This window comes from Chinchilla lanigera, unplaced genomic scaffold (assembly GCF_000276665.1).
Source record: "Chinchilla lanigera isolate Chin_1 unplaced genomic scaffold, ChiLan1.0 scaffold00013, whole genome shotgun sequence".
Classification (NCBI taxonomy): Eukaryota; Metazoa; Chordata; class Mammalia; order Rodentia; family Chinchillidae; genus Chinchilla; species Chinchilla lanigera.
In genome coordinates this window covers 21597590-21610931 of record NW_004955414.1, presented here as the reverse complement: position 1 = coordinate 21610931, position 13342 = coordinate 21597590, and the positions used below count along the sequence as shown (strand labels likewise).

The 13342-nt window shown below is 42.4% G+C and overlaps 2 protein-coding genes across 5 annotated transcripts in view; one reads left to right on the top strand and one right to left on the bottom strand.

Moving 5' to 3' along the window:
• The first annotated feature begins 869 nt into the window (after positions 1-869).
• Positions 870-8176, top strand: LOC102007543 (tripartite motif-containing protein 5-like). Its single transcript, XM_013511732.1, has 4 exons — positions 870-1372; positions 5336-5358; positions 6567-6681; positions 7593-8176. The coding sequence occupies exons 1-4, from the start codon at positions 1103-1105 to the stop codon at positions 7932-7934; spliced, it is 750 nt and encodes a 249-aa protein (XP_013367186.1). The 5' UTR covers positions 870-1102; the 3' UTR covers positions 7935-8176.
• A 1953-nt stretch (positions 8177-10129) lies between these two features.
• The window catches only part of LOC102009273 (tripartite motif-containing protein 34), an 8625-nt gene continuing 5412 nt past the window's right edge, over positions 10130-13342 (bottom strand). For 3 of the 4 annotated variants that reach the window (XM_005380098.2, XM_005380097.2, XM_013512000.1), the window contains 4 exons: positions 13051-13073; positions 12315-12415; positions 12012-12038; positions 10130-11392 (listed from right to left, as the gene is read on the bottom strand). In XM_005380098.2, coding sequence (XP_005380155.1) covers positions 10833-11392; positions 12012-12038; positions 12315-12415; positions 13051-13073 — 711 coding nt within the window. In that variant the 3' untranslated portion in view covers positions 10130-10832. Of the gene's footprint in view, positions 11393-11963; positions 12039-12314; positions 12416-13050; positions 13074-13342 lie in introns of all 4 variants that reach the window. The other variant, XM_013512001.1, reaches the window with a different exon arrangement.

Below are 13342 nucleotides of genomic sequence, written 5' to 3'. Positions count from 1 at the left end.
ATTTCTTGTAACTTGTACTAGAAGGGTGGAGAGCTGGTGCCCAAGGCAAGCACTGATTACCTATTTCAGCAAAAGCGTAAGTGAGATGGGCTCATATACAAGTTCTTTTCTTGGTGTAGAATCAGGATTCACCTCAGGGACAAAAAAATGAGTGCACACATAGAGAAGGGGACTTGACTTCACTACTTAAAGAAAAATCACATAGAAATATAAAGAGGACATTCACCTCCTCAGACGTTTTTCTCATCAGCATTTTCTCACTTTTAGTAACCTCAGGTTTCTGGTGAGATCACCCAGATTTCATCCACATTTATCCTCTGCCCAGGTCCTGAGAAGCTCATAGCTTGACTGTGGTGATTCCTTTCTTGCAGGAGAAGCTGCTGAAGGATGAGAAAGAGTTCGAGAAGTAGAACGCTCACATCGACGAAGAAAGGACTTCCTGGAAGGCAGGAGACCACACTTCCTCACGGTCCTAGCCAGAAATCTGACAGGGTCTTGGGGAGGAGGTCTTTCTTCTCTATCCTCTGGCACACGTTGAGTCCAGAAGTCATGGGATAGTCCTGTGCGTGCTTCTCCCTTGGGACTGTGGTCTGGAGAGTGATTGTCACTAATAGTAAGGCTGCAGGGAGGGAGGTATCCACACTGAGGGGTGCTGGGGAAGATGGCTAGTGCACGCCATCCTCCAAGGCTGTGGTGGGTTTTGAGATGGACTCTACTAAGACTGACATTTGACAAAGGGTCCCAATTCTGTCTTCTGTATTCAAGTCTTGCCGGGGAGTGCGCAAGTGCAGTGAGGAGTAAAGCGGGGAGATGAGGGTTCCTGATCAGCTGGGAGGTGTGGGTGTCCCATTTGGTGTAGCCTGAGCCTTGAGAAGGTTGGCTTAATGTCATTGATTTTAATGGCAGGCAAGGAAAATCACAGGAACACTGTGCTTCCCTAAGAACGTCTCCTTTCTACCTCCCTTGCCCTGAGACTTCCCAGTAAAAAGAGTTATTAGTTTTCTGGCTTGCAAACTCACCTGACCGAGTGCCTGTCTGTTTCTCATCCCTGAAGAATCAAATACAGGGGGAGAGAGAAAGTGTCCGGGCTGCGTTTCAACAAATGCGAGCCACCCTGGACTCTGAGGAGAGGACGCACCTGCAGAAGCTGCAGACAGAGGAGCAAGGTGTTCTGAATGGCCTGGCCGAGTCTGAAAAGGAGTTGGCCCAGCAGGCCTGGGAGGTGAGGGAGCTCATCTCAGATGTGCGGCACCGGCTGCAGGGGTCCACAGTGGCCATGCTGCAGGTAAGACTCCCAGGAGTCCCGCTTCTGAGATTCAGGAGAATTGGAAAGTGTTTCCTCCTGTCCTGTGCTGCCCTGCTTTTAGTGATGGTACTGAATTCTTGGGGCTGATTGGTGCCTCACGGAAGTGAATCAGTTTCAGACATTATGGGAAGAATGGAGTGTATGTACAAAAAGGGAGAATCCCATTTCAATTCTTAGGAAGTACAGTGCAAAAATTGCCTGTGGGAGGGAAGGGCCATCGTTTCCAGTGGTGTTTTGTAATTGGCTCTTTTCTGGGATCTAGTGGGAAGCGTTTATCAAGCATGTTTTCATGCTTGGGGCAGTCAGTGGTAAACAGAGGAACTTCAGGTGACAAAAGATACTGCATTTTCCCTTGTGGAATCGAGTGAGATTTTTTTCCTTTTTAGTCCCTGAAAAAAATTCTAACAGACTAGTATTAGTTTTCTTTCAGTATTCAGTACCATTCAGAAGTGAAGCCATGCCAGTGGGTTTTTTTATTTTTATTTCTATTCTTTAGGTTTTTGTACCAGTAGAAATATTCTCATTACTTTACTTGCCTCAGTTCATTTAGATAATAGATTTTGAGCTAATTTTTGGTGAGACACGCCTTTGAGGGAATTTATTTATTTTATCTAAGGTTTTTTGTTTGTTTGTTGTCTTTGAGACAGGATCTCCTATGTAGTTCAGGCTAGCCTTGACCTCACTTTTAGCCCAGATTGTCCTGGAACTCACAAGGATCCTCCTGCCTCAGCCTCCCAAGTGCTGGAATTACAGGCATGTGCCACCATGCCCAGCTTATTCTTAAATAATTTATTTTATTGGGAAAAAATTTATTTTATGGTAGTTAATGTTTTTTTCTTCTTCTTTGGACAGTACATTGTTAATGTAGAAAATGTGATGTATATTTATATATCCATTTTTTTATCCTACAATTTCACCTAATTTATGCATGAGTTCTAAAAGGTGTTTCAGTGGAATCTTCAGTGTTTTCTCTAAGATCATATTATCTGAGAGTAAGAACAGTTTAACTTCTTTCCTTCCATACTGGATATCTCTTATTTTCCCTAGTTGGTAGCCTTGAACTGCCTCTACCATATTGAATTGAAGAGCTGAGAATAGGCTTTTTTTTGTCTTTTTGAGACAGGGTCTCATTATGCAGTTCAGGCTGGCCTTGAGCCCACTTTGTAGACCAGGCTGGTCTCAAACTTGCAACTATCCCCTTGCCTCAACCTTCGGAATGCTCAGATGAGAGGTGTGCGCCACCGCACCTGGCCGAACAGGCACTCTTGTGTAATATAATTAAATTGTAACACTCATCTGACAGGAATAAACTATCAGGGAATACATCTTTTTTCCTTCACTTAGAAGAACTATTTCTGCTTTATGTGAAATTCTCAGTGGACAGCTTCCTCCTTTTCTTGCTTTCAGTGCCTCAGCCTGGTCCTCTCTGGCCTCTCCCTGGTCGGATGAGGAGTGAGCCCGTCACCATTCCCACGGCTTTTCTTTGTGAGGATTGTCCTTCCTCCTACCGCCCTACAATGTTACCGTATTTTCCTTTGTTTCTTTTCCGCTTGGTTGGTTTCTGTTTTTCTTTTTTTTTTTTTTTTTTTTTTTTTTTTTTGGTTTTTCTCCGATACCAGGAACCGATCTCACGACCTTGCGCTTGCAAGGCAGGCGCTTTTGCCGCTGAGCTAAATCCCCAGCCCCTGGTTTCTGTTTTTCCTGGCAGCTCTGGTGATGGAGCCCAGGGCTTCCCACATGCTCAGCAGGCCCTCATCACTGAACTGCATTTCCGGCCCTTTCGCTCTATTCTTGATCACCAGCACCCCATCTGCATTGAATTTTTTTTTTAAATTTTTATTTTTTTGGTACCAGAGATCAAACTCAGGACCTTGTACTTGCCAGGCAGGCGCTGTGCCGCTGAGCCATCTTCCTGGCTGCGTTGAATTTAAATCATCCTTTTTCTCTAATCTGGCTCACTGAGCCTCAGTGAGTTATTAATATCTTTTGTAGAATTTGGAAAAGTTTTTTGTAATTATTTCTTCATCTATTTTTCTCTTGCTTCTCCAGGAATGCCCATTTCATATATCTTACGGTACATTTGCCTTGGATGGTGTCTCACATGTCACACGTCACGGGAGCTCTCTTCCTCATTTTAGTCTGTTTTTTGGCTTTGTTTTCCTTTCCTTTGTTCTTCAGGGGATCAAACGCAGGACTTTCACACTGAGTTCCTTCTCCAGAGTTATTTTTTACTGTTTATTTTGAGACGGGGTCTCACTCAGTCCCTGAATGGCAGCGGCTGGGCTTGAACTTGTGATCCTCGTGTCTCCATCTTCCAGTGTGCCGACGTTACAGACATGACCCAGCATACCTGGGTTTCCTTTTCTCTGTGGTATGAAATGTTTCCTTTATCGAGACTCAAAGTGTTTCATATATCAGTTACACACTCTACCACTGAGGTGTACACCCCCATTCCTGACTAAAAATTGTCCTTTGTGACAGCTTCAGGTTCAACCAAACTTTCATCTACTCTCTTAATCTGTTGTTAAACCTATCCAATAGTATTTTGGTGGTGTTGTTTTATGCAAACATATGGATGTGCATTTGGGTAGGGGAGTCCATTCAAAGCTCAAGCTATTTTCAAGCTGGCTACAGCTCAACTGATGGATTCTGTGCATCTCTGCTGTTATTATTAGTGCATCTTTAGCATGGCCAGAATTGTCTGTCACTTAATCCCAGTTTAACAACTCTATCTAGTTCCTGCATTTGTAGGAACAACACAGTTGGATTTTAAGATGGTTATCTGATCTAATGCACACAGGTGCCATACTGGCTATGAAACTTTTTGTTAAAATTTAGAGGTAAAGTTCTTATTTCTGCAAAGTTTGCATCAGTAGAGTCACTGGGAAACTTTCATTTCCAGAAAGATGTAGACCAGATCCTAGAGATAAGTTTGAGCTGTAAAATCCAGCAGTTGCTGTACTTGTAACAGATGCTTTTTCCTACGACAGACGCTTTTTAACCTCTAGACATTTGTTTGGTTTATGTCTGAACAATATGAAAGTACTATTATGAAGAGCAAAACTCTCTATGTGTATGTGGATCCATCTCTTGCCTTATTTTTTGCCAATAACTTATAAGGTGGAAGGAAATCGAGGGTAGAGAACATTGCATGCGTGCGATATTTCTGTCCAAACAACACTGTATCTACGATGATAAAATAAATAGAAGACAAAAAACCATGGAGGATGTGGACTAAACTGGATGAATAGAGACTGGAATTCAGCTGGATATTATAATTTTTAAGACAGTGGGGTGTGAGAGAGGTGCATGGTTGACATTAACGATTAGCCATCCCAGTTTTCCACCCTTGTGGCTTCTTCATTATTGAATATGTTATACTGCATTTAACTGACAAATCTGAGTAAAAGTAGAATTGCACCTGGACATGGTTGTGCAGGAATGTAATTCCAGCACTCGAGAGGCTGAGGCAGAGGGACTGTCACGAGTTTGAGGCTGGCCTGTACTGCGTAGTGAGTTCAAGGCCAGCCTGAGGAACACAGCAAGACCCTGCCTCAAAAAACCTAAATAAATAAATAGATAAAATTAAAAGCAACTTTTATACATTTCATTTAGGTAAGTGGAGAGAGCCATTATAGTTAACAAGCAAAATGAGATGTTTAAAAACACTTGTTTCTTGTCCCCTTGGCAAAAACCATGTGAACTTTTTCTGAAACCATTATTTATTTATTTTCAATTCTGCAAAGCCTATTCATACCTAGAAAAAGTTTCCTCTGTGTCATAGTAGATATGACAACATACTATGTCAGTGCATATACTTGTAAAATAAGTGAGAGAACCATGTGTTATTTAAACCATCTCATGGGTAGCTATGGCATGGTTGGACCGAGTCTTACCTTTCCTTTTTTGTTTCTCACACTGGGAAAATCTCCATTTTCAGCATATTAGGGGATTGTGAGAATGGTAAAACTTTGTAAGAAAGGAAAGTCCATTATTTGTTAACTCATGTTTTCTTTTTTTTCTCACTAGGATTTGAAGGACCCTGCGGAAAGGTATGTGTGGGATGCCAAGAATTGAAATTTTGTGTATGAGAAGAGATTTGTAGTTGTTAAAGTTAAGGAGTGTTCAGTTAGAATAGAACATTTCCCAGGTCGGGGAATTTTAGATGCAGTGTTACAGAAATTCCTCATCACCAGTCAGAATTTTGAATATTTTAGTCCTATTGAGAATAGAGCAGAAGGGACCAATTAGTATGTAGTGATCTGAGTTGTGAGGAGTCATGGTGTGGAACGGTGGTGGTGTGAAGGATGAGGTGTTACATGGTCAACCCCTTGGCATCACCATTTTATCCACTGCATACCTGCATCTAGCTCCAGGCTTTGGATTTAATAGGTGTTTGTTTTATTGTAGATAGAATACATCTTTCTTACAAAGCAGTAAGAATTGTCCATTGAGATAAACCCTACATACAGTATTTATATTTTTCCCCTGAAAATGGTAGATATCACATCCAAAAACATACTTGTGTCTGTGAAACAGAATTTTGGCCCAAGTGCAAACAGTTGATGCACCTTAGTCACCCTCTTCAGAAGAGCTGCAAAAGGCCTCATCCTGCTGTCTTCAATGGCACGCCTGCCTGGCAGCATCGAGCTTTTCCAAACCCATGGAATTCAGAGCAGTATAATTCTGGTGTTCCTTTTCCGAATGCTTGTAATTTTTCCCAGAGAAAAAATAAACCTTGAAACCTCAGATGGTATCTGAGGACCTTTCTGTTGGACCTTTCAGAGGTAGCTGAGGACCTTTCAGAGGTAGCTGAGGACCTTTCAGAGGTATCTGAGGACCTTTCAGAGCTTTGGAGTTGTGGGGCTCCTCCTGGTAGGGCTCCAACCCTGATAAGCCCCGATCCTGAGGCCCGGGTGCTGCAAGTGTACTCACTGACCACAGTCTTAGGAGACCACACTCATGGCAGGAACTCCTCCACACATTATTACATGTCTTTAATTTCAGGCAGGGGGTTTTGTTTTAAACTCCTGCAGAAGGGAAAACTCTGCTTCTGACAGGTTAAGATTCTCCAAAGATCACACAGAATGAGAAGGCAGATCTGTTTCTTAGGAAGTCAGGATTAATAAGAGTTGGCCTTGTCCCTTGTCCCAGGATTGCCAGAGACGAGAGTTCAAGTGTGAAAATGAGATGAAATGATAGATGTGAGTGTTTAAAAGGCACAGAGATGAGATGTGGAATTCACTTTTTTCTTCTGTAGGTGTCAGTTATTGGCTGTGAAGAAACCAAGAACTTTTCCCAAGAATCAGAGGATCGTGTTTCAAGCTCCTGATCTGAAAGGGATTCTACAACTGCAGCAAGGTGAGTGGAGAGAAGTGGGTGCTCTGCTCCATGCCTGCCTGTAATCTTCGCTGCTCATGAGGCCGAGGCAGAAAGACTGCAAGTTCAAGTTCAGCCTGAGCCACTTAGCAAGTTAGGGACATGGTCTCAAAGTGAAATCTGGAAAGGGTTGGCGATGTGCTCAGTGGAAGAGCACTTACCCAGCGTACACTAGGTACTGGCTTCAATCACTAATACCAGCCAAATGGGAGGAGGGTGCAGTGAACAACGCCAGGTTAAGTGTGTGGCTGGGGATTCTAGAGAAGGCAGGTGCTCATTGGGGAAGAGACAGCAGTGTGTGGAAAGAGGAGACAAGGGAAGGTTAGTGCCTGCTGGTGATGTGATTGTATTATTGGGCAATGACCATCCGTCCTTATTCACCAATTCCCTGGCCCATCACAGTTCCCTTGCCTTCCCCTAGACTGCAGAGGAGATGGATGTCAGTGTGACTCATTTGCCTGCATTTAATATTATGAATTTTTGACCTTCCAAAGCTAATGGATGTCCAGTGCTACTGTGTTAATGAGAAATTACAGTTCCATAAGCCTCCCTCTCTTCCATATATTTCATACCTTATTTCTCATATTTTGTGATCCATATTTCTCCTCCCCCCACACACAGTGCGTTTCTGGAAATGTAACACCTCTCCTGAGATCCCTGAATGAAGTTCCTTTTTCATAAGGTTTCCCGAGAATCTTGTAACATCACACACAGTGTTAAACCACATCCCTCACCAACCTTGTAATTTTTCAATAGCTCCTGTGACACTGACTCCAAGCAACAATCCAGATATTGCCATTTCTGCAAATGAGAGACAAAAAAGGGCAGCAAATAATCTACTGAGACTATTGATATCGGCTCAAAGCGTCCAGGCCATACAATCCGCAACTCAGGGCGTTACCAGTAGAAAAAACTGGGTCTGGGATTAAGTGATCAAACATACTTCAACACCCACTTTAACTTCAGCGTTCTAAGTTATCAACCTAAACGTGGCTCCTGGGTCATAGGGCTGCAGGATAAATTTAAGAATAGTGCTTTTGGGGGGTCTGACAGCTCTAATCCCTGGACTGCGGCCCTTTCCCCAACTGTTCCTCCAAGCCATGTTGGAGTTTATCTAGACTCTGAGGCTCTTAGTCTCTCAGTCTACGATGTGATAGGCATGGGTTTCTCATCTATGAATTCTCTCAGTGTTTCTTTTCTGGTGATGTTTTTCCATGTCTCAGTCTTGGGGGAAGTTCAGAGCCTATGACATTATGTGGGCCAAACCCTTGAACTTTCTTACACCCGGGAGAGCTACAGTTGACCCTAGAGAAGCCTCATTTTTAGGTCCCATTTTTAACACTACTACAGTTTTGCCGTATACATTTTCCTGACAATTTTAGAGTGTTGTGTGTATGGGTAATTCGGGTATTACCACATATTGGTCCGTATAAAATACTTTGTGGGAATCAGACTACCCTTTGTAAAAAATAAAATAATGAAATAATAATGAAATTTATCTTATATATCATTGTGTTACTTTTTGTTTGTTTTTGTTTTCAGCCCTTTTTTAGACAGGGTCTTGCTATGCAGTTTAGGCTGGGCTTAAGCTCGCTTTGTAGCCCAGGCTGGTCTTGAACTCAGAACAATCCTTCTGCCTCAGCCTCCCGAGTGCTGGGATTACAGGTGTGCGCCACCACACCCAGCATCTCATATATCATTGTAATAACTAAACAATAGGTAGACTTTTTAGTTACTTGTCTTGTGCCTGACACACAAGGAATAACCAGCTGGGTGTCTTAATTTTTGGCTCATTCTCCTTTGATTAACATGATTTTAAATCACATCTATGGGCCAGGGATATAGCTGAGCAGCACAGCTCCTGCCCAGCTAGTACGAGGTCATGAGTCTAATTCCTGGTACCAAAAAATTTGTAAAAATAAAAATAAAGCGTATGTATCAGATGACGTACAGAAACTTTACCCTGCAGATGTATTTTAAAAACTAGAATGTACTTAAGAATCACACCTTTGTTATTGTTAGCAAACTCTATGTTTCTGTTTAAGAAACAAGTGCTTCTAACTTCATAGGTATCCGGGCATGTTTCATATTTTTGCAGAACTCCCTTTGCCTGGAAGCCCTGTTCTGTCTTTTTACAGAAAATAAATGTTTTAAATTTTTTTTTTTTTTTATGGTATTGGGGATTGAACCTAGGGCCCTCACACTAAACTCCATCCTGCTACATCTCCAGCTGGTTTTCAGTTCTTACTCTGTGGCATGGTCTCATGATGTTGCCTGAGCTGAGGTGGAACTTGTTATCCTCCTGGTTCAGTCTCCCAGAATATAAGGATTACAGGCATGTGCCACCATGCCAGGCTAAACATTGTGTTTATTATGCATGATGGTACAATAGTACCAAGTCCCTTTGGAGTATGTTTCACAATAGTGTGGTGAGTATTCTGTTTGCCCTGCTTAGCTTTATTCTTCTCATTGAGAGAGGAGGTTGTGATACTTCACATGAATGAGGAAAAACGTCTGTTCTCCTTCAATGAAACAGGAGAATTGTGCAGTGAATACTGTGTTTGGTGGGACGCTTGTGCATTTTTACATTTGGATCCCCATCTCTTCCTGAACTGATGTATAAGTAGAGAAAAACAAAACTTGGCATTTTTTTTCCAGTACCACCTGTTCAGAGCAGTGCTTGGCCCTTAGAAATACCAAATTCCTAATCTTTGGGTGACCTTGATGGAGAAGAGATTCCAACATGGATATTGTTAGCACACATCTGTAAATCCAGCACTTGGGAGGCTGAGACAGGAGGATCAGTGCAAGTTTGAGACCAGCCTGGGCTACAAAGTGAGTTCAAGGCCAGCCTGAACTGCACAGTGAGACCCTGTCTGAAATAAAAGACCAAAAATAAATAAACTTTTTAAAAAATCAATTTAAAGAGCTATCCCAAGAGAACTACTGTATACTAGTAGTGACTATTCTAGTACTGACTTCCTATCTTGGGTATATCATTATATATAATTCCCAGGGCAAACACTTTCTTTTTCGTTCTGCTTGTGCTCTGTAAACAATTTATAAAGCTTACCTTCCCTACTTTATACAGCATAATTCTCATGGAAGTGTGTGTGGCTTTGCTCTCCTGGTAGATCTAGGTAGTCATTCTGAGTTTTAGATTGGATAAAAAAAAGTTCATGGGCTGGTAACTAACAGTCATGACTAACGGTAGTCAGCCTCCTGGGTACTGAAAACATGTATTAGAAGACTGTAGCTTGTAACAGCTGTCCCTAGAGATAGTTCCTTGTTTTGGACAGATTATGGAAACTCCTGTCACAGTCTTCAGACCTACTCATCATAAAGTGCTTTAAGAACAGTACGAGCCTCAGCAGAAAAGTTTTATGTAACAAAACTTCAATACAGTGGGCTTGGCAGCAGAATCTAAAACTTGAAAGATGAAACTTCAGTACAAACATTATTATTATGAAGGCACAAAATTGATATATAGGACAGAAACTTAGAGTATAACTTTCAGTCATCACAAAGGCAAGAATTTATTACATACTAATCACTTTAGATAGTTTACATTTAGTGACATTTGGTTCCTCACACTGAGTTTAAGGGTAAATCCCACTTTGTATTTTAGAAGAAAGAAACCCAGAATATATCTGTGACAGAGCTTATGAAAAAAGACACAGGATTTGAACTCAAATACTCTGGACATAACTCTGGGTATGTCTACTACTTATGTTTATTTTCCTCTCCCGGACTCCCGGATGAACCTGGGGTATCACAAGCTGATATTTCTTTAAAGAATCTTAAATTATTGTGTGCAGCTCATGAGGGTGATCCTTACAAAATATGACTAGGTGGCTAACAGGCTTCAGATCAGTGATCAAGAGAAATACGGAGAAATGGGAGGATGTGGATCTTATACCAATATGGATCCATCTTTGGGAGGGACTGATGTTTGTGAGAATATGAAGAGGAATAAATTCCCTCTTAATCCAAGCAAAATACACTGTACATCTCAAGAATGAGTAAAAGCTCCCAAGTACAGAAGGGCAGTCACAGGGCAGAGGTATTCTGAATAGTAGAGATGTGCTCTGTCGCAGAGATGACCTTAAGGCAGGAGTCCCACAAGTAGATGAAGGGATGGGAGCATTCAGGAGCTTGGGGGGCACAAAGTCAAGGGGACTGGACAGTTCCAGGGGTTGAAATATGGATAAACAGGCCGAGGATAGAAACAATTACGGAATGTGTAGATGAGTGACCCATGGTTCGTGATGTTGTAAAAGGAGACAGTGCCTGCTTCAAAGTTGAGGAAAACCCCAATGCGACAGAGAGGAATATCCACAGAAAGCGCCACCACCTTAGGACCTGAAGAAGAAGATTCATCGAAGGCGTAATATTCAAATTTCTCCCGTAACCCTATAACCCAGTAGCCATGTTGAGGTCTGTACCTAGAGCAAGTGTTTGTACGGGTTGTGCTGCAACTACTATCGAACTTTCTAGAAGGTTTTCTACAGTATACACCCAGGAGCCAGGCAGTCTTGTTGGATACATCGATTTCCCAATAATGTTTTCCCGAGGAGAAATACTGGGAGCCTAAAATCCCATAATTATCACACTTGAATGGCCAAATTGGCACAGCTCTCACTTGTCTGTGATCCTCCGAAAGCACAAGATTCAAATTTAGGTTGACGGGATTCAGTGTAACATCCACTGCCAGAGAAAAAACAGAAAAGGTCAGGGGACAGACACAACACAGGTTCACCTGGTGACACTGTGAAGGGCGAACTTGGGGAGTTCTGTGTTGATGGATGGGAGGAGGTAAAATACTAGGGAAATGCATTGTGAATATGTGAGAACACACGACACAAGATGATAAGATCTTGTCTGAAAACCCACAAAGTCTTCTCTCAGACCACAAAGTTCTGAAAGGTGGTCAGACCACTCTGATTGGGGTGTGTGTGTATGAGTGTGTGTGTGTGTTACTGGGTAGTGAAGTCAGGATTTTTGCACTGAATTATGTCCCCAGTCCTTCTGAATTTTTTTTTACTTGAGAAAGGGTCTTCTGTGTAGTTCAGGGTTACATGGACCCACTATGTAGCCCGGCTGGCCTCACGTTTAGTGGCATCCTCCCGCCTTAACCTCCCAAGAGATGGGGTTACAGGCATGTGCTACCACGCATGGCCATTTTTTTTTTATGGTGCCACTAATTGGCCCGAGCTAGGCTCATACTCTGGATCTTGCCACCTTATTCTCCCAGAATTCCAGGATAGCAGGTGTGTACCTCCACTCTAGTAGAAAATAGTGATTTGAAGACCCAAGAGCTTCTTACCCCAGTAGTCTTGGATATCTTTCAGCTCTGAAATGATAAAACATACAGTGCTTTTGATTAGAAGCAAAAAAACGTCAGAGGCACTGGTAGCTCTGCTCTGAAGTAGAGGCTAAGGAGGGAGAAGCGCGACAACACGCGCTGGTACATGAGAGGCTGAGTCGGACACCTCAGACACAACTGCGTCCTCCTCAGCACAGAACAGGTCTTCCCCATCTCCCTCCTCAGCTCCACCTTTGCTTTAAACTGTCCCAGATCCCCTGATGTCACCAGAGTCCCACCTCTGATCTCTCCCCTAGATCTCACCTCTGAACATTCGCAGCACTGTACTCAGCCTTGGGGCCTGAAATACACGCTTCAGTTTTGTAGAAGGAGATTTTGGCTTCCTCAGCGTCCAGATCTCACTCCTAGGGGTGACAGGACAGGTGGGTTGTATGGAAGTAAGCACTATATCATATGAGCTTCTAAAGTAAGGAAACAGAGATGAACTGTTAGCAAGCTGGGTCAGAGCCACTAATCTCAAGGCTTGGGTTTGGTTTTAAAAGGCGAAAGATTTATACGATCTCAAGAGAAACCAGAGTTCAGGTTTGGTTTTAGAAATTTGGTGACAACCTTGAAGAATGACCTAGTCTCTTCTCTAAGTAGATAAATAGAAAGGAGCTGTCCCTGTGGCATATTTTAGGACCAGACAAGGCCCTTTAATGCAATAAAACAAGTATCTAAGTAATGGAGGATACAGGGAGAGAAGGTAAATTAAATGAGTGAAGTCACAGATGTGTCATTGGGAAACCCCTAATCTCCAGGATCCTTTCAGGCTATAACTGTGGATATCAACCACCAAATTCATCTATCATAGAAATCCCTTCCATTCTAAGTAAGTGTGCAGCACTCACACCCTCACTGTGCTTGCCAATTTAAGGTAATACGTCAGCGAAATTTCCCTCATCTGCTAGATTTTTTCTCACTCTACTCAAAATGTTTCTAATGACTGCAAAGCTCTATTTATACTACAAAAGCACCACTCCTGCTCACCCATACATACCATTTCATAATGCCACTCATGTCCTAGAAAAAAGAGAGACAACATGAATTGAAAAGTGTAAGGACTACAGTAGAACTAATAAAAAAGGAATAAAGAAGAGAAATAAATCAGAAAAATCAAAATGTGTCACTTAAAAATATCAGTAAACCAGGTGTGGTGGTGCACTCCTGTAATCCCAGCACTCAAGAGGCTAAGGCAGGAGGATCATTGTGAGTTCGAGACCAGCCTGGGCTACAAAGTGAACTCAAGGCCAGCCTGAACTGTACAGCTAGACCCTGTCCCAAAATGACAA